Source organism: Lactuca virosa, chromosome 6 (assembly GCF_052849685.1).
Source record: "Lactuca virosa cultivar CGN04683 chromosome 6, Lactuca_virosa_CGN04683_v6, whole genome shotgun sequence".
In the NCBI taxonomy this organism is placed as follows: Eukaryota; Viridiplantae; Streptophyta; class Magnoliopsida; order Asterales; family Asteraceae; genus Lactuca; species Lactuca virosa.
This window is the reverse complement of record NC_136431.1, coordinates 252262050-252286990: the sequence shown is the minus strand read 5'-3', so window position 1 is coordinate 252286990 and position 24941 is coordinate 252262050. Positions and strand designations below refer to the sequence as shown.

The window sequence follows — 24941 nt, the reverse complement described above, 5'->3', positions numbered from 1 at the left end:
TGATTTTTCCAAGGTTCTTAACCTAACTAGCATGGCATGTGGAACTTAGAACATAAAAGCTAGTAGAAGAACATACCTTTCTTGTTGCTTGGATTCCTTAACAACTTTGTGAGCCTAGCACCCCAAATGTGATGCCTCAAATGTTTCACACAACACCACAACTCTTGGAATAACTTTGAGCGAAGTACACTATCACTCAAAATCGGCTAGCCCTCCTTGTTCTTGTCTAAGTGCCGATTTTGCTAGCCTATGGGGTCTTTATATAGTGTGTCATAAGTAGGGTTACACCATGTAAACCATAATTGACATGGCTTTTCATTTCCTCCATGATCCATGGGTTTTAACCTCCATGGAGCATCCATGGATCACCCTATGGGTTTTAGCCCAATCCAATAAACCATGGATCATTAGCCCACTATATAAGAATAGATGATTTACACAATCAACCCCATATATTTAATTAGTCTCTTTTTTATCACAAAATTAATTCCAAATTAATTCTTGATCAATACTAATTAAATAATATGATTTCATATTAATATAATATAACTTATAATATATTAACAAATCATAAGTGTCCTTCTTCTCATTTTGTCTATCCAATTATCATGATGTCATGCAACCCAAATGGACCATGCCAACCGGTTCAAGTACATACCAGAAATAGTTATGGACTTAGACACCTTATCCAACATGTTACGGCTCCCCATAATCATACGATACTCTCTCTCTGACTCAAGTATGTTACGGCTCCCTATAATTATACGACACTCTCTCTCTGACTCATGTATGTTACGGCTCCCTGTAATCACACGTTACTCTCTCTCTCTGACTCAAGTATGTTACGGCTCCCCGTAATCATACGATACTCTCTCTGACTCGTGTATGTTACGGCTCCCCGTAATCATACGATACTCTCTCTTACTCTCCATGGGCTCTCTTCACGATCTCTCCTGACAGTCCTAAGTGATTACTCCCACTCAGATCTATTCACTCTCTTATCACCCTATAATCTCATCCTCAAGTCGTTACCACACTGACTTCACTATCGAATCCTCCACGGTCCAACATAGTTAGGTGCTCACACCTACCCAGATTATGCATCACCACTCTTAAGTTCTTGTAGACCGGGCACTTTCCTCAGTACAATCACGCTCTTGAAAAATTCTTGTAACGCCCCGATTCTCGAATACCAATTTATGGTTATGAATTCTCATGAATTCAAGATCTACTCGACGAGTTGGTTGCCTGACTCGTCGAGTAGCAGTGGGTTTGGGCCACGTGTTTAAGTGACCAACTCGCCGAGTCGGAAGAGTGACTCGACGAGTTGGAGCTGGAGGGTGAAACCCTAATTTCCGGGGGTTTGGCACCCTATTTAAGGGATCATTAGCCTCCCTTAGTCCCTTTGCAGCCTCTTGAGAGTCCAGAAACCCTAATTCGTGTGTGTGTGCCCCATTGTGTGTTTTAAGCTTTGGAAGAGGATTCTTGGTGAGAAGAACTTGGGGGAAACTAGTGGATTGAAGTAAGGAACTCGTGGGAATCAAGATCTACTTCAGTTGGCATCTGTTGGGAAGGTATTAAGTTGTTATCTTAACCCCATTTCATTCTAGATCTCCTTGGATGAAGTTTAGGGCTTTTTGGCTTGGTTATGAAGCCATTCTTGGGTATGAGCTCAGATCTGAAGTTGTAACTTCAGATCTGAACTCTCTTTGAATTGTAAGTCCATAAAGCTATCAGCTTTGGCAAGTATGAACCCCTCCTTAAGTGTAAAACCCCATTTCAAGCTTGGTTTTGGCATTTTGAGTCATTAGAGCCTTGCATGCACGTAAAGTTTGCAACTTTACGTGATAAGCATGCCTTGGGAACTTGGATCCGCAGTATGGAGCCTTGGCATGGCTTAAAAAGCATCTGTATGGATGAACGACTGAATGGACTCGGCGAGTAGCATGGTAGACTCGGCGAGTCATATGAAGATGGTCTTGAACTCGACGAGTTGGATGAACAACTCGGCGAGTCCGATGAAGATTGCCTTGGGCTCGACGAGTAGCATGGTGACTCGGCGAGTTGGCAAGTTATGCAAGGAACTCGACGAGTAGCTGAGGGTACTCGACGAGTTGAGGTCAACATGGACTGTTGACCTTGATAGTTGGCTTTGACTTTGACCAAGGGTTGACCGTTTTGACTTTTGAGAATAATTGGTAAGCGGGTATTTATGAATTGGATCATTGATGGTTATAGGTGTTGGAGCTTGGGGCAGTATTTCGGGAGTGTGATCTCATGGTTCAGTCTGACATTGCAAGGTGATTTATCCTCACTGTACTCAAGGGTCTAAGGCACCAAGGCCGGCCGTTTGTCTTGTTATTGGGATTATTCTGTTATGATATGTTAGTTCGGTATCCTGGTAGATAGGATGGTTAAATGCTAGTATGATCTGTTGGATCGGTATCCTGGTAGATCGGATCTGGTTATGCTTAGTGACCTATAGTTGGTCTGACTGCCTGCGTGCTAGTTGTTATACCAGTTAGGTAGATATTTAGGACTACCTGTAGTATCATGTGATTATCTGTATGTGCATTATTTGCATTATATGTCGACATATTATGTGGGATGGGTTGAGGAGAAACTGCTCCGTGCGGTAACCAACAAACCCGGGAGCATTCCAGATACGAGCTGAGGGAGACTCGTATTGTGGGCTCGGTGGTAATCCAGATGTGAGTTGTGGGCTCGGAAGGTAATCCAGACTCACACTGTGGGCCCAGGGGTAATCCAGACTGTAAAGTTGTGGACCCAGTACATGCTGTTAATTGTATATTGTTATGTGAAGTGTTTCGGTATGTTGGCATTCCAACCCAATGGTTGAGGTCCTGGGGTATTCCATCCCAATGGATTATTGGACCCATAGTATGCTGTCGTTATTATATGTGTATTGTTGTGTGTATGGGTATTTTGGGGGTAACTCACTAAGCTTTCGGGCTTACAGTTTCAGTTTATTGTTTCAGGTTCAGCGGATGGCCGCGGGTAGGCGAAGGCGTGACCGTACACTTCCTCGATTGATGAATATGATTTATGGGAACTCTGATGTTTAAACTATATTGAAAACTAATTGTAAAAAATGAATGGTTTTAAATGATTTAAAAAGTTTTAAATTGGCTCAAATTTTATGGGTGTTACATATCTCGTCTGGCGACCATTAACTGATGAACTCACATCTGGAAACATAGTCGCTTGATGGTCCACTTGTCGTCTGACACACCCACATCTCATAATAATCCAACAACCTAGGGCATCATACTCGGATACCTCGATACACCATCACAGAACCTCACGATGTCTTGTCTCATCCACGGATATTCCACTCACGGCATCATACTCGGATACCGCAATACACCCTCTCAGAATCTCATAACATCTTTCCTCGATCACCGATCTTCCACTCGCACAACTCGCAACCTAGAAATACTCCAACTTACAACTTGAAACATGGAGGAATCATCAATGACCAAGAACACGTTGACGACCATCCAAAACCCCATCCTCTACTGCTCAAAACCCATGCGAGAATACTCATACCGACTCTGAAGTTGGTTGCCAAACCACTGTTGCCCTTCCTAGAGTGCATATAACAACCCATACATCGAACCTTAAAGTCTCAATAGTCGAAACTGGTCCTCAACGAGCCAACCGCCTCGAACTCAACCAATACCAACTCGAAGAGTTCCTAACCACAATAAAGTCTCTGACTAATGGCTACTCGATGTGGATACACTCATCCTTTCCTGAACACGTATAACATGCCTCATCCAGCTCTGCACCTTGCCTCATCCACCAATAACCCAAGTCTTCGAGTGTCCGCACCGCAGATCTCCATAACCAGTGCTCTAACCGCCCTTGAACAAATCGCTGATCCTCTCAATGGAATACCCAGCTTTCCCCCACTCGGGGTTCGAACCATCACCAATTGGCATACCAACAGTCTACTCCATAGGCTGTTTCACCAGATACATCACTCTTGACTCTTGTAATCATACAACGTAACACTCGATGATCTTCCCGATAGAGACCAAGCAACTCCAAATATCTAGAATCTCAGATGAAATCCTCTGAGCCCTCCCAGCGCGACTGCCTCCAGTCATCCCGAAACCTCATACTAACACACCGTCGGATACCCGAATTGTACTGAACTAGTCATGACTCTTACTCTGGCCGTAATGCACTATCACACACCGTGCCTCCGACCCCTCGACCAATATTCCATCGCGGAAATTATCACAGGAGCAAGAGACCTCACTCTTACAGTCGATACACAACATAGGCAACGAGGGCCGCGGCCCCGGTATGCTCCTCGTGATCACTGGAACTGCTGCTAAAAGTATGCCTTACTCAACTAAGGCATCTCCTTGTCCTCATCTATCTCAATCCCCACTGATTACTCTCTCTCACGGTGTAAGAAATACCTCACAGCAATATATATATATATATATATATATATATATATATATATATATATATATATATATATATATATATATATATATATATATATATATATATATATACTAGGGTGAAAATATCACAATCATATGCTACCCCTCGGGGTTACCTCCAAGCCCTGGAACCGGAAGCTCGTTATCTCTTTTGCTCCACACAAGAAGCGAAAATAGTGTAATCTTCGTCACAGGATGTGACATCCTAGCCATCGGTCGATCACTTAACCCATACCAAAATTCTCCTCAGCGTATCACCTCCACTTTTCCTCAAGTCCCGCGACTCCAACTGGCATCCCACCAGTCAACTCCTCGGGATCTAAACTCAATTCCCTCACAATGTACACTCTATCGAAGCTCAATCGACATGGCCCTCTGGCCCCACAGTTTACCGTATCCTTTCTCAGTCTGAACACCCATTGCCGCATAACTGGTAAAGATGAAAACACACTCTACTACGAATCATGGTACCCGAACCATGTTATCTCCCTTTAACCTGCTATTTAGAACCTCTGGGATTCTCCCTGCTTCGAGTATGGGTCCTCTGCTTTCAGTATTACGGGCCCATACTACCTGCCACATCTACCCATACTTTCCACACGGATCGTCCCAGATTTCCTAAGTAGCTGCTCAGCCTTCTCGATCGCTAATCCCGTTACACATGGTCGCTCTCCAGCGAATACTCTCCTCTGTCGGCATACTCAGCTGACTAAAGTCACTCCCCGGGCTCTTCCTAGGTTCTCACACTTCTCTGCCATCAGCTGCTGAAGAACTCCTCATGATGTCAGCCATCTACCTCCTGAATATCGTCATATTCACTCGGTAGCTGACTCCCATCCTCCAGAGTTCCACAAAGCACAAAGCAAGCACCATTCGAGCATCGAATAACCTCCACCAGCACGTAAAACCACAATGGCATACAACTCCACTTGCTCTATGCGCAACTCAAAAAGGCATTACCGAACTCAGGCAACCCCACCTCTCGTCGGTATCTCACAACTCTCTCAGTAGATTCCTCAATGCACATCTAGGTATCTCTCCTTGATTATCTATCGACTCATAACTCTCTCCCTAAGTGATTCCTGCTAGATACTCTTACTCAGCACATACTCAAGGCACATAACAGATAGCAACAACTCCTAGGCTAGTACATCACAAATCAGGCAACTCTAGCCCTAAAATATGAAATACCTAGCCTATCCTCTAGCATGCATCACTAACGTCTCAACAATAACTCATAACACAATAAGTAAGGGTATTTTAGGAAATCACCGTTCGGGCTCTGGCTGATTGTACACACTGCTCCAACTCGTTTTCTCTTAAAACTCTTTCTCATTTTAGAAAAATCATTTCTTTTGAATTTTTTTCTCAAATCCTCAGTTTGAGTCCATACATACCCGAAGGTGCATTTGAATCCCTCAAACCAAGGCTCTGATACCAACTTGTAACGATGTAAAATTTCAAATAAAATTTTCATTTTAAAATCATATAATTCTCATAACACATTTCACAAAAAATCCCTTTTATTTAATTTACAAAACGCAACTCCATAATTGTTTGATTAATAATCCAGGATCCTCAAAACATAACTCTTTGTCTGGTGTGTACAATCAAGCCGGCACCTTCCCGCGATCCTGAGAAGAACCCGAAACACATATCACATAACACGGTAAGCACAAAGCTTAGTGAGTTCCCCAAAATACCACACATATCTCATTAGCCTCTCATGGCTATAGCTCAATAAGACCCTCCGGTCAATGTGACTCAGTGGGACCCTCCAGTCCCACAACTCGGGTTGGACCCTCCGGTCCTGTCTCAGTGGAAACCCTCCGGTCCCACAACTCGGGTTGGACCCTCCGGTCCTGTCTCAGTGGAAACCCTTCGGTCCCACAACTCGGGTTGGAACCTCCGGTCATGTCTCAGTGGAAACACAGAATATAGCATATATATCACACAGACAAAATGCATAATATCATATAACTCAAACAAGCACATAAGACCCTCCGGTCACACAAAGGTTACCACTCTACGTAAGTATAGTGAGAAGACTCACCTCGGATGATCAACAGAGTCCTATAGATGCTGCTGTTGCACACCGGCCTCTAACACTGGACCAAAATCCACAATTACCCAATTAAGACCTAAGTCCAAGCCCTCATTATTTAGGTCTAAAGGTAGTCCACTAACTAGCCCATCAATAAGCTAAAACTCATTGGGCCCACCAAGGCCCAATAATGAATGGGCTCTCCCCAGGCCCAACTCTCAAGTCCAAGTGAGAAGTCCAACTCAAGGGCCCAAGGCACATATATATATATATTCCTCTGGTCCAAAACTCCAGTGCAACAAGCCCAAACTCCAGGCCCAACACTTAAGGCCCAAAATGAGACTTCGCCCAAAAGTCCAGAGTGAGGTTACGTGGGGCGTACCTCCCTTGGTACACTCAGCGTACACAAGCATGCACGAAATCTGATCGGGGACACCAACCCAGTACGCGGGTCGTACTAGGATTACGCTCGGCGTACGTCCAATATGGCTTTTCTCACTTTCTTGGTCTTAACCACTTAAGACTTTAGCTCATATCACATATCTGGACTCCCTAGAGGCTCTTACTCCATAAAGTCTGTGACTTTAAGCCTTTGCATGGCTGCTAAAGTCACAAACACCCAAAAATCTCATTTTCTCATCTCAAAATGCACATATCTCATGCATGGTTTGATTCAAACGTCCAAGTCTCGATTTTTATAACTCCACACCACTAAAGACACTCAAAGAAGCTGATAATAATCTCTGGAGCTCAATATCTCATAAAGTCTCCAACTTTGGGACTAATACCCTAAAATACACTAAAATGATGCACAAATCAAAAGAGTGAGAAAGCTTTGAGATTTATACCTCAACATGAAGCTTCCAACTCAGATAAGCTCAGATCGAAAGCCTGGAATCCCATTCCTTCTTCTTCAAGTCTCCTTCTTTACTCCAAAGAAACACAAGATCACTCAATAGCTCACAAATGGTCACACAAGCTCCATGGACGAGTATTTAGGGTTTGAGAGGGTTTATTGTCTGAGGATGGTGGCCAGGAATGAGGCCATCTTATTCTTTATATAGGGACACCCCCTCATTTAGGGTTTCATCCTGTGCCTAGTACGCCCAATGTACTAGGTGACTCTGCTTCAAATTCACGCACATGAGTACGCTAAGCGTACACACACGTACGCCCAACGTACTCAGTTGCCACTTTTCTCAAATAAGGGACTTATCTTGCCAAAACTTCAAACTGTCATAGCTTCCTCGTTATAAGTCCGTTTCCAATGAACCTCATATCCACAGAAAGGTGACGAGAAGCCCTACGCTTCTAGCAACTTGTCGCTGCCCCCGAGGCTTCCTCATGCCCGGGTTGCAGCCCACGAACCCTAAATCACGGACGATCCCGAACAGGATGTTACAGCACCCATGGCCCATCAAAGGCTCCCTAAGGGCCCACTAATGGCCCAATTTTCTGATTTAGGCCATATTCCTCAAATGAGCCCATTACAAGTCCAAAAGTCCTTTGCCCAAATAACAATTTCAAAATGCCGAACATGGCCCAATACTCTACTTCCAAATTCCCAGGCCCATAACTATACTCTACAGTGGGCCACAGGGCCCAATAGTCCAGGCCCAGTCCTTTAAGGCCCAAAATCCCAATGTAGCCACTCTGCATGCGTACGTGCGGCGTACCTGGCACGAACGCCCAACATACGTTGGCCTTGACCAAAAACGGAATGTTGACCCAGTACGCGCAGCGTACTGGCCAACTTTCTTGGGACTTCATTTGTGACTTAACCCATTAAGTCTTCACGTCCAAAATGTAGATCCAGGTCTTTTAAGACCTCCTAATCCTTAAAGTCACAAACTTTATGTGCGTACATGCATTGTTGGGGTCAAAACATGATTTTGGTCCTTTAACAAGCTTTATGACCATCAAACACTTGCATGGTTGTGGCTTAACCATCAAGGTCCGATTTTTATGAATCTTAGTGCCTCTAAGAGCCCAAAAAGACAGCTCTTATGGTCTGAAATCATCAAGATGCAAGAAGCCTCAACAATGGAGTCCAAAAGTGGCATAAAACACCCCAACATCAAATCTAGACATGCAATGATCAAGTTTGAAGCTTGATACCTCAAATGAGTCAGAAATTGTGCCAATCTCCTGGATCTACAAGCTCCTTTTGATTCCTTGCTTCTTCTTGAAGCTCCTTTCTCTTCCAAAACATCAAAACTACACCAAGATACTCTCAAATGACTTCCAAATCACAAGAACACACAAATATGGGTTAGGGTTTTCGTGGTGGTTGTCTAGAGGTGAGAAGGAGGCTGGACCAAAGGCATAAGGTCCTTTATATAGGGATCAAACCCTAAAAGTTAGGGTTTTAGTATCTGCGCGCGTACGCTGCGCATACCCTTTGGTACGCTGGGCGTACGTGCATGGCCTCCCCGTCCAATTCTCTTGAGTACACTGAGCGTACCTGGCATGGTACTCCCCGCGTAATGCCCTTCTCAGCCCAATTCTTGAAGCCCAACTATCCTAGCCCAAACTAAAACAACCCATTACTCAATAAGATAATTAATATTAATACCTGGTAAATCCCGGATGTTACAGAAAAGGTCCCTATAAAGTTTCTTTTTTTTTTTACAAAAAAAGACCATATTTTTAAGATTTTTGTATGTTGGCAGGTTTGACCCTTGTGTAGAACATAAATTACAAAAATTGTCCCCGTAATTTACAAAAAAGGTCATTGTGTATTTTTTTATAGAAATGGTCCATATGTTTAAAAAAATTACAAAAATTGTCCCCGTAATTTATTGAAAATGTCATTGTGTAATTATTTGTACAATGTCTTTTGAACATCATATGTTACGTTTTAAATATTGTATTTTATTTTCATCTAAAATACAATACAGATGAGTCTGTCTGCGTCCTCCTCAACGCGAGGACTAAACTAAGAAAAAAAAACATTACGTTGGTAGTCTCTCAAAATAAGATCCGTGGGAGAAATCGGATAAATCATTATGTCATTAATCCACTTATATTTGGTAGACAGATGGTGAATGGTTTGAAGTGTTTGAATGTTTTTTGAACAATTTAAATAATTCTAAGTGTTTTTGGAACCAAAACACACCGTATTTACCAATTAAACAACTCAGTTCTTTTCTAAAAAATTTCCAAATAACTTACATTTTAATAATATTTTTTGAGTTCATGAATGTCTTTTGAAGAGTTCAAAACTTCAAAATTTACCCAACTTTAAGTAACACCATAACCATTTTTTTTCTCGTAACTAAAACAAAATGTATATACTTTTGATATACAAACGAGTATAACATGGATACACATAAAATTATTCTTATGTCTTTTCATTAATAATAAAAGAGTTTGAAAAACTTGTACGCAAGACAAAACAAAAAAGAAAAAAGAAAAAAAAAAGGTGACGACTATAAATATAGAAGAACAACGACAACCAAATTCCCTCATATGTTACTAAATTGGCAACTGGACAAAATATTGTTCATCACTAAATACTTTCGAATCAAAACTTGTTCTGTTTTGTAGGGACGATGGAGTCATGCATGCATATACAATGAAATTATTAATTTAAGAGAAAATTATCATAATAGTAAACTAGAAATGTTGCCCATGCTCCGCATGGGCCGTGTGCGTCTGATTTGAATGTCGTTTTTGTTAAAAGATACAGATAGATAATTCGACCCCTAATTTTCACAGGCGGAGATGGATAAATAGAATGCAGGAAAAAACTAAAAAAAAAAGTTAAATATGAGGACCAATATAGAAAAAATATACCAAAAGAAGAAAATGACAGACGTCAGAAAGTCCCGGACCGTTTTTTGTGTTTTTTATGAAAAAATGTAAAAGTTTTGACTGCAAGGACCAAAAACGTCAAAATGGCTAAAGAATTAAAAGGGTTGGAATTAACAACTTTTTAAAAAAGGGATCAAAGTGGTCAATTCCTTAAAGTTTTGTGGCCAAACTTTGAATATTAAAGGTTCCTAAACAATGTAAAATTTTTAATTGCAATAACCAAAAATGTCAAAATTGCTAAAGAATAAAGACAAAGTTGAAAAAAAACATGCAAATTTACTATTCCTAACTTTTAACTTTATATATATATATATATATATATATATATATATATATATATATATATATATGTTTAGGCTCTATGGAAAACAAAAAACTCTAAAAAAAACACTAAAAATCATAAAAATACATAAAAAAAATACTTAGAGATCACAAAACTTTTTTTTTAATTTTTTTTATAAAAAATCGCAGCTTTTTCTTAAAATTCGCTGAACAAAAAAAAAATAAAAAACCAATTTTTTTTTTATAAAAAAAAATTCAAAATTTTTTCCAGCGAATTTGTATAGAAAGCTGCGATTTTTTCAAAAAAAATTCAAAAAAAAGTTTTGTGATCTCTAAGTATTTTTTTTATGCATTTTTATGATTTTTAGGGTTTTTTTAAGGTTTTTTTGTTTTCCAAATAACTCTTCCCTATATATATATATATATTAATTTTTAAACTTTTTAACCATATAAAAATTTAAAATAGCCTTAATGGCAAGTATTTTTGCAGTCAATCGTCTATGAAAATCAAGGGCACTACAATTTTTTTTCTTTTTTTGAGATTTTTACAATCAATAACTATGAAAAAATTGGTTGATTCCGAAAAGAGTTTTTTTCTTAAGCATTTTTTAGTTCATCATTGTGATAGAAGAATAAAATTGTATGATGACTGTTATAAAGTTTGTATGCAAAAACTACGAATTATTTTTTATAACTTGTATCGAATATCCTATTTTAAAGTTAAAAAAAATAAGATATCTAGACATCTAAATTGGAAGTGTAAAATGTTTATGGGATGAAAAAATATGATTTTTCAATATCCAAATTCGAGTGCAAAATATCTAATGGAATGACTTTGTTACAAAGAAAACAGGACCAATCCTAAGAAATTAAATATCCTCAAAGGTCCGGCACGAATTAGAAAAAATGGGCCCATAACATTATTAAAAGTTTTTATTTTTAAGAGTAAATTAACGAATGGTCCCTATGGTTTGGGATAATTTGCACGCTTGGTCTCTAACTTATTTTTTTAACTCGGAAGGTCCCTAGTATTTGTTTTTGTTACGCGCTTGGTCCCTACTGTTTGTTTTTGTTACGCACTTGGTCCCTATCTTACCTAAAAAAACTATTATTTAAATATGGAAAAATGGTGGGGTAGGTAAGATAAGATGAAAGGAGTGAGGTTGAGGGTGTATTTATTTAAATAAATTAAAAAATATATGGCAAAATAGTCTTTTTAGGTAAGACAGGGACCAAACGCGTAACAAAAGCAAACAATAAGGACCTTCCGAGTTAAAAAAATAAGTTAATGACCAAATGCGCAAATTACCCTAAACCATAGGGACCATTCGTGTAATTTGCTCTATTTTTAAATAAAACTATATAATAATAAAAGAGTAAATTACTCGAATGGTCCCTATGGTTTGTGGTAATTTGTACGTTTGGTCCCTAATTTATTTTTTTAACTCGGAAGGTCCCTACAGTTTGTTTTTGTTGCGCGTTTGGTCCCTGTCTTACCTAAAAAGACTATTTTGCCCTTATTTTTTAATTTATTTAAATAAGGTGGGTAGGTAAGGTAAGGTAAAGTGAGGTGGAAGTGGGCTTGGGGTGTATTTATTTAAATAAATTAAAAAATCAATGGCAAAATAGTCTTTTTAGATAAGACAGGGACCAAGCACGCAACAAAAACAAACAGTAGGGACCTTCCGAGTTAAAAAAATAAGTTAAGGATCAAACGTGCAAATTACTCCAAACCATAGGGACCATTCGTATAATTTACTCTAAAAAAATTAGACCATGTGCAATTGTCCACTTTGTCCACCTCTCTCCCCCATAAAAAAAACAATAAAAGAAAAAATCAACTACAACAGAATGGGTATGAAAGAATTATAAGGTTCGAAATAAAAAAAAATTGCAAAAATCTACATTTTACAGCTGGTCCAACTGTGAAAATTATGATTATTTTTTTATATTTTATATCGTTTAGCTATTTATATTTAAAAAAAGTTGAAAAATGACTATTATGACTATTTCTCTTTTAATTTAATGGTTATGAGGGAAAAAATATCAACTATCCGATTAGATGCATTAATTTATGTAACCGCCAACGTTGAGAAGATAAGTATTAAATGCACACATTTATGACCTTAAATGTATATCTTATTGTGATATCAGATTTTATGTATATTAATTTAGTATATGAACTGTAGGCTGTAGCTTGTAAGTTACAAACTCTAAAAAAAGTGATTATCCTAAAATAGTTATCAAGTATATTATGATTGTGATGGTAAAAGGTTTGAACTTTTGACTGACAACTCTAACATATGCTGTGTTTAAACTATGTATATGGATAACACTTTAATCTTAATAATTTTTTTTCAATATATTGTATCGTACACTTTATAAAACACTAGGTGTAAGATCCATGTATTACATGGGTTAATTAAAAAAAAATATAAAGGTCTATATATTTAAAAACTTTGGATTTATAAAAAAATAAGAAAAATAATGAATTACTAAAATTGATTTTTTTATCTTTTAAATTTAAATAAATAAACAAAATAAACTAATAACTTTAATTTGAGAATTTTGAAATAAGAAGGTAAGGTTCGTTTGATAATTGCTAATTGGGTTAGAGCTTACTGAGTTAGAAGCTGATTGAGTTAGAATTTCTGACTGAGTTAACATCTGACTGAAACTTGATGTTTGATTTTCTATCTGACCGACTATGCAAAATGACTACATTACCCTCAAACAACATTTTTTATAATAATTTCTTTATAATTTACCATTTAATTTTATAATATTAAATGTTTAATAAAAGCATTCAAATTGATCAAAATAATGTAATTTACAAAATGATGTAATTTAAAACCATTCTTCAAAAAAGATGCATATAAACATATAACATAGGGACAAAATGATGTAATTGACTTCTATTCTCCACCCTTCAACCTTAACCCTCCATTACAGCCATAGTTTCTCTACTCTTATCTCCACTATACACAACTTATACCATCACAAAACAACCATCTACACTTATAGCCTAAGTATTGACCAAATCTTATCATCCTAAACCTTTGCATGATCTGGTTGTGTTCATGGATAATTCAACTCCAAGCTCTTGCTCATGTTGTGATTTTCAGAAAATCTCTCAATGAAAGTGCAAAATACATCCAACAGCAATTGAGTATGCATATCAAATCAGGCATAGTATATATTCATGTTACTTTTTCCTCTTTAGACTTTAGATGAAGTTGCATAATATGAAATAAAAAGGAAAGTTGAAAAAATCTCGTCTCAATATGCTGTTTTTCCAATATTCCCAAGTGTTTGTCCACTACCTGTGAAAAAATTTACAATCTTTAATCTAACATCCTATTTACAGATAAATTAATGTCGTTGTAAATGGTATGGTCTTTTAACAAGCTATTTACATATGAAAGAAAATGCAAACCTTAAGTTCATGAAGATCAAATTCGTCAGCAACAAAATACATCTCCATCTTCATTGATCATCAATTTCATAGTCTCAATCATCAATTTTGTCATCTCAATCCTTCACCCAGCCGATTGCAAAAATGAACAAGAATCAAACGAGATAAAGAAAATGAGACTGAAGTTGAATGCATACCTGGAATCGAGAGTTGGAGAAGAAAGCCCCCACCTGCAAAAATTAAAGGAAAAAAGAATTAACTTAACATCAGAGGGAGATTAGGAGTTCATGGCTTTGTGATTGAAACCAAAAATTGAAGAAAAAAACCCTCATATGAGGAAGACGACGCATTGGCGCAGGAAAGCATTGGTGGAGGTGGATGAAGGAGATGTAGAAGGAAGGAGGCTGCAAGCTAGGAAGGGTCGATGGAGGAAGAGAGTGTTTGTGATGTCGTTCACGATGGGGGCGTTCAAGGGCAAAACGGAGAGATTTTCAGTCAGTCCATTTTTACTCAGGACCGAATCAGACAAATTTCTATGACCGAATCAGAGGATTGGACTGGGTCAGACGTGTTTAGCCTTTTATCAAACGAGCTGACTGGACCGAGTCAGCCAAAAGTGCTGACCGGACCCAGTCAGCTGCATATCAAACAAGCCCTAAGTTCATTAATAAAATTGATATTCATTTATTACTATATTTATTGTAATTATTATATTAAAGTATTATGTAAAATTTATTAAAATAGAAAAACCCATAAAATGACATGTGGAAAAGAAATTAATTCAAAATAACCACAAAATGACATTTGACAAATTGAATAAGAGTGTGACATGTGGCAAAAATATCTTCATTTATTAGAGTAGAAAGTTGTTGTGTATGTAAAAAAAATTATTATATACGAATCACTACACTTAATAAAATAAATTAATTCAATAATTTCAACGATCAACTTCAAATTATAAATTAATCTTGTAAAATATCAAAGTTATTCATTATCCATATGAAATGAGTTTGCAATAAATTCTCACTTAGATTTATTTTTAAAACTTTATCAAAATAAGGGAAATTGTTATACATTATTCAATTTAAAATAGGTAGAGTGGTACATCTTATTGATTTCGATGTTTAAAATAACATATTAACTTATATTCAAATTCTACACTACTCACTACTCAGTTTCTCTTACCTGCAATGACTATATGACATAAGGGATAACCATGTATTCGCAGTAAAGTATTCGTCGATACAAAAAAAAAAAAAGGCCTAAAAATCTTTTTAAGTTCCCTTTCCGAAAAATAATTTTTTTTACATTGATGTGGTGTATCCATATAAAATTAAATATTTTGTGAACTTTGATCAACCATTGATTAGTGGTCAAGTCTATCATGCTCGTGCTCATGAGTCAACTCAAACCAGCCCACTACTTTTCTTTAGTCTGGCCCGCTTACCTCTATGCTCTACTACACTACAAACTACAAAGAACTCATTTTCAATATAAACATATGGTCAAATAATTAAAAGATCCATGTATCATATTTGTTAGAGTAAATTCAAAACATATTCTTTATGGTTTATATTTTATTTTGGTTTTTGATAGAAAATGTAATATTTTTTCTATAAATCTAGGATTTTGTTGTACTTTTCATCTTGGAAGTATGTTATTATATATTTGTATAATGACTTTGACACACTAGCAATTATAATCTTTACGGCTTGTATTAGTCTTTTTAAAAGTTGGTCTACGGTCAAAAGTAAATCAAGGCTCACGAATGGCTTTCATTAAACAATTAGAGATTAGTTATTTAAATTATGTAATCATTGCTATTAGAAAATGGCTTATGTAAGAGTCCACACTTAAATGTGATTATTACTTTTGAAGATAAGTTGACACACAGGGCTATTTGTTTTCAGGGAAAAAATATATATCAGATCTTTCATATTTTTTTAGTTTAGTTAGTGAAATAATTCGAAAAAAAAAAACATGACTCACATATATTTATTAAAGGCAATTGTTATACGTAACCCCCCTCCCCCAATATGTGTACCCTTTCATGTGAGGGGAATAGTGTTTTGTGTACCCCCTTCATTGTGAGTGGAGGGGTACTTGTAATACAACTCTTATTAAAAAAACTAACGATTAGATTATTTGTATTTGGTTAATCATTAAAAAAATCAAATAATATATTTCATTTTTTTAACAGCAGACAACATATTAGCATAACATTAAAAATGACTTAAACAGGGAGCTCAAGCCAAATTACAAAAATAAGTTTGGAATAGGAGACATACACCAAACCGGCCAATAAAAAAGATGCAGTTTGGATCTATTCTTAACCCAATTAAAAGTAGCAATGTGAATGTCATCCGCAAGAAACATAACATCTCTCCTATCATTTCGGAACACTAAAGCATTCCGAGCCTTCCAAATCATCCAAAGAGAAGAATAAACGAGAGCTAAGTGCATATTTATAACATTTTTGTCACATGTGTTCGCTTTCAGCAACTCCACCAAATTTGAACAGGAGGAAGGAAGACCTTGCAACGAGGAGGGACAACCAACTAACCAACTCCACAACTTTGAAGCATAGAAACAGTAAAAGAAAATGTGATCAACAATATCATCCAATAACTTGCAGAACGGGCATGATGTAGAAGAAACAACCACTCCCCTCTTAGAAAGATTGGTAAAAGTGGAAATTTTGTCTTGAATCAATCTCCAAACAAAGCAGTTGATTTTGATAGGAATCCAGCTAACCCACTTAAAAGAGCTGCAGTTGCTCTTCGCTTCTATATCTAAGAGCCGTCTCACTTGTTTCACATCAAACTCGCCATTATCTTCATTTTTCCACAACCATTTATCCAACTCACTTGAAAATTGATAATTAACCAAGCAATCTGATAAGACATAAAATTGGTTAGTTTCACGACCTCTACGAAGATGTCTCGACCATCCCCAATTCCATTGAGAATCCATATTTCTCCCAAGAATAACTCACTCCATGATCAAGCAATCCTTATTAGCATCGATCGCATAAAAGTTAGGACATTTATCTTTCAACGAAACATTAAATCACCATATATCCTTCCAAAAGTGAGTTTTACCACATATACCAACCTTTCTAATAAAAAGATTAGCCCAATTAATACATCTATCTTCAAACTCATATTCAATTTGAGAGATATGGAATCAAGCACCTTTAAATGATCTTTTATCTAATGGTTTACCGTCCACGCGTTTAAGTCCATGAATAGACTTGACGCATGAGAGTCAAAAAGAATCATAATCACATTTAAGACGCCACCACCATTTAGCAAGAAGGGCTAAATTAGACACATCTAGGCTCTCAATTCCACGACCTCCTTTCTATTTAGGTTTTGATAACTACCTCCCAAGCGACCCAAATGAATTCTCTTTTATCTTTATCGTCTTCCCATAAAAATCTCTTTTTAATCTTTTCAAGAAGATCAATTATTTTCTTAGGAGCACGAAATAAAGAGAAATAATAAAGAGGAAGGCTATTAAGAACTGATTTAACAAGAGTAAGACGACCTCCAAAATATAAGCATTTAGATTTCTAGTTAGATAATTTCATCCGAAATTTTTCAATAATCGGATTCCAATGCTTGGCTAATTTCATGTTGGCTCCCACCGAGAGCCCAAGATAAGTAAACGGAAAGGTGGCGGATTCACATTTCAATATACTAGCAAGCCGATCAATTTCCAAGTTACTAAGCCCCACACCAAAAACTTTACTTTTGTGTAAGTTTACCTTCAAAACGTAGGCAAAATAAAAACACCGAAGCAGCCTATTCAAATTAATAAAGTCGATTTCCGACCACTCACCAATAAAAGTGACATCGTCGGCATACATAAGGTGTGACAAAGATATGTTACAATTCAGAAGGAATGTACCTCTAAAATAATGGAGTTTACATGTCGCCTCCATAGAAATATGAAGCCCCTCCATAGCAATGACAAAAAAAAGGAGCCAACGGATCACCTTGTCTAACCCCTCTTTTAATGTCAAATTCTTTTGTGGGGGCACCACTTATTAAAAATGAGGCTCTACTTGAGGAAAGACAGCCCCATATCCATCTTCTCCATTTCCATCCAAATCCCATTTTTTCCATAATCGAGTCTAAAAATTCCCAGTTCAAAGAATCAAAGGCTTTGTCAAAATCAACCTTGAAAATCAAGGTTTTTTTCTTCAATCTCTTAGTCCATGAGTAAACTTCATTAAGCAAAAGTGGACCTTCTAAGATTTTTCTCCCTTCCACGTATGTCATTTGTTCAGGGCTTATAACTTTATCAAGAACCTTCTTAATTCGATTAGCAAGCACCTTTGAATGAATCTTATACATACAACCCACAAGGTTCACCGGTTTATATTCCTTAAAATAAATTGGGTCACGAACTTTTGGAATAATAGAGATGAAAAATGAATTACATCCTTTTGCTAGAAGACCATAGCTTTCAAAATATTTCACAAACCGAACCACCTCATTTTTTATCAACTCCCAGTAATTTTTTAAAAATTTAAAAGTAAAACCGTTGGGTCCCGGGGACTTGTCGTTTCCACAACTCCACACCGCCTCCTTTATCTCCAAATCAGAAAATGAACCCGTAAGAAACTTATTATCATCAGTTGAGAGCCTTTTAAACCGATTTTTGATGAGCTTGGGTCTATTATACATGGGGGGTTCATTGAACTTATTAGAAAAGAACTCCAAAACTTCTTTCGATATCCTAGATGGATCAACAACCCATTCCCAATCAACGATAAGACCATTTATATGATTTCTTCTTCTATTTTTGTTAACAACACCATGAAAAAACTTCGAGCTCTCGTCACCATCGACATCCCATCTAACTCTCAACTTTTGCTTTAGATCAGAACAGTGAATCAAATCAATTTCCAAGACATTTTTTCCATGCCTGCCTATTATCTCTTTCTAGAGAAGATAAAGGACAGTTTTCAACTATTAGTTCAATTTCATCAATTTAACTTAACAAATTATTCATCTCCTCAACCTCTTTCCTTTTTGAATCTGCTCTCCATTTTTTATTTCATTTTTTACATGAATTAATTTTCGGGTTAGAATACGATCAGAGGCACTTTTTTGAATCAAGAACTTCCATGCATTCATTACCACATCATTTGGCCCCTCAATCAAGCACCAGGATTTAAAAAATTTTAATGGGATGGGACCAAAATCAAGATAATTGTTAACCAATATAAAGAGGTTGTGATCAGAAAATTTCCTCGGTAAAATGGTGGAAACCGTTGGTTCCCACCTGTTCATAAACTCATGACATGTTATAAATTGATCAATTTTACTCAAGCATTTTCCATCTTCACTAATCTACGTATACTTTCGACCTCCAAGACTGAAATCAAATAGATTTGCATCCATGATAAATGAGTTAAACTCCTTAATACTTTTATCACACCCACTTTTCGAGAATCTTTCACTCTTGAAACATAACTCATTGAAATCCCCCATTAATAACCAACAACCATTCATCGAGTTAATTAACGACTTAAGATTATCCTACAAAATCGGACGCTCAATGGCATAAATAGGAGCATAAACATTCTTAATATTGGTGATACCATTCATACCATCCCAAACTCAAGAAATTACAATAAAGTGATGATTCTTTATAACATTTACCTTCTTGAAAATTCTTGGGTTCTACACACAGAAAAGGCCCCTTGATCTCTCATTAGACTTCATCAAAACCTGATCAAAATCTAAGAAATCCCAATACAGCTCAATCGGAATGTTACCGGTATCAACCAACTGAGTCTCTTGAACACTAAGGTTTTGTTTGATAGTTGATGACTGGGAAAGGTCTGTCTGGGTAATAAATTCTGACTGAGTAAGAAACCATGTTGTTTGATTGTATATCTGACTGAATGTGTTGACTGGTGAAAAATGACCATTTTACCTTGTTGTTGTATATAGTGATGGATGAAGTTGTTGAATAATTATAAAAACATGCAGATTGTCATACAAAATGTAATTACATACAAATCATTTAAAAATCCAAATAAAAATTGTCATACAAAATGTAAATTAAACATAAATCATTTAATATCCAAATAAAAACATACTAAAATTCAAAATAACATTATAATTTAATGTAAAGTAGGTGAATGTAGTTGATTTGCAACCTGATCACATAGAGCACACATATATTGAATGACTTTTGGACTCCATTTTATGCCTTATATGTTTCCGCTATCAATTCCTCCACCTTGCACGTCAGGAGTAACCATAGTGTTCTCCTCAAAATGTGTAAACAAGTCATCTTGTATATCACATTTCCTTATAAAATTATGGGCTGCAACACATGCAATGACTATATTTCTTTGCATTGTAAAAGGATAAGGATCCATTTGTTTTAATATTGGGAATCTCGCCTTCAATACACCATAAGCATGCTCAATAACATTTCTTATTTATGCATGACCATGATTGAACCTTTCTTCTCTAGTTAAAGGTCTGTTTCTTCGAAAATCGGCTAACCAATACATAGTATAGCGGTACGGAGCCATAAACTCGCGAGTGCTTGTATATGTGGCGTCACAAAGGTAATATTTATCTGAAAATGAGTGTGACATATATTATATAAAGAAGATAGATAATAAAAGTTATATAAAACTTACAAACCTGGTGGAGGAAATGGAAATCCAAAAGTCAGATTGAATGAAACTTCTTACAAGACTCTTGAACCATGTAGCATACAAGACTCTTGAACCATGTGCTACACCCTCCCATCCATCCCAAACGATGGTGAATATCATATCAAAATCACAAATTCCTAATGCATTTTGAAAACAATCACCTTTTCCTCTTCCCCTATAACGAGTTTGTTGATCAACAGGCACAACCACATATACAAGAGTTATAACACTCAAATCCAGGTATCCCCTTTTTACGCTCAAAGTATTTCATTTTTTGGCAAAAAGGGACCCTCCGTACGCTGGGCGTACATATGAGTACGCTTATCGTACGCGTGTGTATGAAACGGGTGGCTAAGGCTCGTACGCAGGGCGTACGAGCATGTACGCGGGGCGTACGAGGCCAATGACCAAACCCTAATATCTTGGCTTGGACACTATTTAAACACACTTATATCATTGTGACTAAACCCTAATCAGCCTCCATAGCCTTTTTTCGCCCTAAAACCCTATTTTTGCAAGAAAGTGTGAGTTTTGTGCCTTAAAGTGTTCTTGGTGGCCATTCTAGTGGATTTTCAAGAAGAAGGAAGTGGTGTTCAAGCCTTGAACGTGGGAAGAGCTTGAGGATCCTGCGTCTAGAGTATCTTGTGGAGATTTGGAAGGTAAAAAGCTTTCTACTTGCTTATCCTTGTTGTTTGTTGAGTTAGGGTTTTCTAGAATTCCTCTTTTGAGTCCATAAATCCTCTCGTGGGAGTTTAGGAAACTCCAGAGGTTAGGAAGGATAGATCTGAGGTTCTTTGGCTTGATCGTAACATAAAAATGCAAACTTGATGACTTCTATGGCTCCATGCCTGAGTTAAGACCCTTGGAAAGGTCTTAATGAGATAGAACGGGTTGTTGGGAGCATATATGGCATGCAAAGGCATAAAGTTGCCAACTTTATGCCTTAGGACCCTTAAAACGACTAAGATCTGAAGTTTGAGTGAGAAGTATTCATGCATTAAGAACTTACTGGAGTTGGATGCAAGACAGTTTGTACGCTGGGCGTACTATGTTGTACGCTGCGCGTACAACTCATAAACCCAGTACGCTAAGCATACTGAAGAGGTACGATGGGCGTACGCTCTCAGAGATCCTTAGGCTTCCAGTGGAGCTTCAGACCTTTGGGCCCCAGTTGTTTGGGCCCGAACTTGCTGGATTTGTAGGCCTAAATTTATTATTTGGGCCATTATTGGCATGTTGGGCCTTTTGGGCCTTATGGCCCAATATAGAATTGGATTTTGATGCTAGGCCCATTAGTGAAGGAAATGCCTTCAGGCCATTATAAAGGGACTTGGACTTAGGATTTTGGGCCCATGTCTAGGTTGTGTCATAATCCTAATTAGGGTTATTTGTATATTGTTTAGTGTGAGATTTTGGGCTGGTAGTCGAGCAGCTATTGTGTTCAATAGGCTGAGGTGAGTCTTCTCACTATACCAATGGGTCGAAGGCACCAATGGCGGCCCATTACTTGATATGAGGTTTCATTAGTTATGTATGCAATTGTTTTGTTATTTGGCATGTTATGACTTATGTGAAGACCATGGGGGGAGCCCATGACACTTGGTAAATACCATGGGGGTGCCCATGGCCCGCGGGTGTAAGACCATGGGGGTAGCTTATGGCATTCCGGGTGAAGACCACGGAGGGAGTCCATGGCAATCATATATATATATATATATATATATATATATATATATATATATATATATATGTGTGTGTGTGTGTGTGTGTGTTGCATGGCATTATATGGTTATATGTTTGTGTATTTTGGGGAACTCACTAAGCGTTTGCTGACAGTTTGTTGGGTGTTTCAGGTACTTCAGGGTCTAAGGGAAAGGGCCCGACTTGATGGTGCAGCAGGCACTCTCCAATATTCCGCATTTTTTTATTTTAGATACTCTGATCTTTTGGAAATAGCTTTATGTAATGTAATTTTGGGAAAAAAAATATGATTGTGATTTCTGAATATTAAATGAAAATTTTTATCTGAATTTTCGGGCTGTTACAAGTTGGTATCAAAGTCTTGGTTTGAGGGATTCGGGCACACTCTCGGGTGTGTTAGAACTCAAACGGAGGAAATGGTAAACCCTTTTTCAATTGAAACAAAAGTTAAATTTTCATGAAAATGGTTTTCTTAAAGTAAAAGGGGGAGTGTGCAAAGCGCGCAATCGGCTGAACTCAAGTAAGTGTTCCCAATGTATTAGCCATGCTAGAGATATATTATTGGAAATTCATGTTGAATTGGTTATTTGCTAAGTGTATTCTTTAAAATTTGTATATGTGTAGGATTACATAGCCCTAGAATGCTGGTTCTGCCTTATTCCTGTTCCTTATTTGGTTGTGGTTTAGGGCAGAAGCTTTATTTGATAGTCTATGTGATTCTATTTGTGTATAACTTGCATGCATAGGGCAACCTGCTATGATTGATTTAGGTTTCTGGTTCGGTGAGGATTGAGAAATCCTAGAATTGTCTAGGATCTAAGTTTGTATTATGTTCTGTTGGTCATGTTATCTGTGGTTAAGTGAATTAGAGGCATCAGGTATGGCCTTGGGGAAGGTACAGGTAGGTGTGGAAGGTAATATTGGGCCCGTACTACTGAAAGCATAGGACCTATACCCGAAACAAGGACTGACCTGGAAGCTCTAAGGAGTCTGGTGAGGAGGAATCCGTTTGAACTTCCTTATCAATTGCTATTTATGTTGTATTTTTCAGTTGAGGATGGTGATGATTACGCGAGGAGGTTCGGGTTCAGGATCAGGTTCTAGCTTTGGTGTAGAGCCCATTGATGAGAGGATACGTGATCTTATCGGAGCTGAGGTTACTCGTGGCATCCTTGACACTACCCCGGTGATCTTTGGTACCGTCAAGGAGGGAATCATGGAGATTATGGAGGAGCGGCTCAGGTCTTTTCGAACCGAGATTGCTGCGGGTCAAATTGGGACTCAAACTCCCTCATTTCGGGAATTGAAGGCGTGTGGTGCGCATGAGTTCTTTGGGGTTAGGGACCCTATCACTAGTCGTCATTGGGTTGCTGACATGGAGAATGCCCAGCGCATGAGCTTTTCCCACGAGGCGGCAAAGGTGGGGTTCGCATCCTATATGCTGAGGGATCGGCGCGAGATTGGTGGGAGGAGGTTACCCACGAGGTAGGATCAACGGGTGTGACTGATATGTCTTGGGCGGAGTTCGTGCGGAGGTTTGATCTAGAGTTTGCACCGGCCATTGAGGTGTAGCGATTGGTGACGGAGTTTCAGAACCTTCATCAGACGACAAAGACTATCGCGAAGATCACCGCCAAGTTAAGAGAGAGGGAAATGTTGGTTCTGAAATATGCTGCGGATGAGGATATGAAGAAGAAGATGTATCACTCCATGCTGAGGGATGATATCCGTGAGTTCGTGAGCTTTTTAGGGTACAAAACCCTGAATGACATGGTGGAGAAGGCCCGAGAATGGGAAATTGAGTTGGAGCTCCGGACGAAGTGGAAGCCGAAGCAGGTTCAGGCAGCAGTGGTTCAGGTTAAGAAGCCTAAGACCTTCGATCATCCCATTAATGGTAAGCAGGGTCGGGACCGCTGTGCCAAGTGTGGCAAGCAGCACAGTGGATCATGTCGTGCAACAGGCTCGGCATGTTATGCTTGTGGCCAGCCGGACCACATGATTTGGGATTTCCCCAAGAAGGGATTGATTTGTTTTCACTGCAAACAGACCGGTCATAAAAAGGTCGATTGTCCGAGGTTGACTGGTCAAGGCGCCCGCCACAATGAGGATTACTGATGGCCGCCCGGTCAAGGCAGGTGAAGTTCCATGTATTTCAGCTGACCACAGAGGAGACCCGAGCAGCGTCGGACGTCGTGACTGGTATGTGATCTATTTATGTCTTATTTATTTTATTGTTATGCTCATGTTGTTATGATCTTGTATAGGGACTTTTGGTCAATGGATTGTTGGCTCATGTTCTTTTTGATTCGGGGGCTACCCGATCTTTTGTATCTCATGCACTCAGCAAGAAGTTTTGAGATGCTCCGGGGACTTTGGATTTCCCACTTGAGGTAGAGATTGCAGATGACTGTACCGTGAGCGTTGCAAGAGTATTTCGGAGGAGTATTCTGAATATGTTTGGCGAGAGGTTTCCTATTGATCTGGTGCCGATTCCCTTGAGAGGATTGA

General features: G+C 38.0%; 1 protein-coding gene across 1 annotated transcript; it reads right to left on the bottom strand.

Moving 5' to 3' along the window:
- Positions 1 to 13826: 13826 nt before the first annotated feature.
- On the bottom strand, positions 13827 to 17014 carry LOC145122445 (uncharacterized). The gene is made up of 4 exons (XM_079058048.1): positions 16376 to 17014; positions 14239 to 14271; positions 14063 to 14110; positions 13827 to 13949 (listed from the first exon to the last, which is right to left on the bottom strand). The coding sequence occupies exons 1-4, from the start codon at positions 17012 to 17014 to the stop codon at positions 13827 to 13829; spliced, it is 843 nt and encodes a 280-aa protein (XP_078914174.1).
- Between the last annotated feature and the right edge of the window lie 7927 nt (positions 17015 to 24941).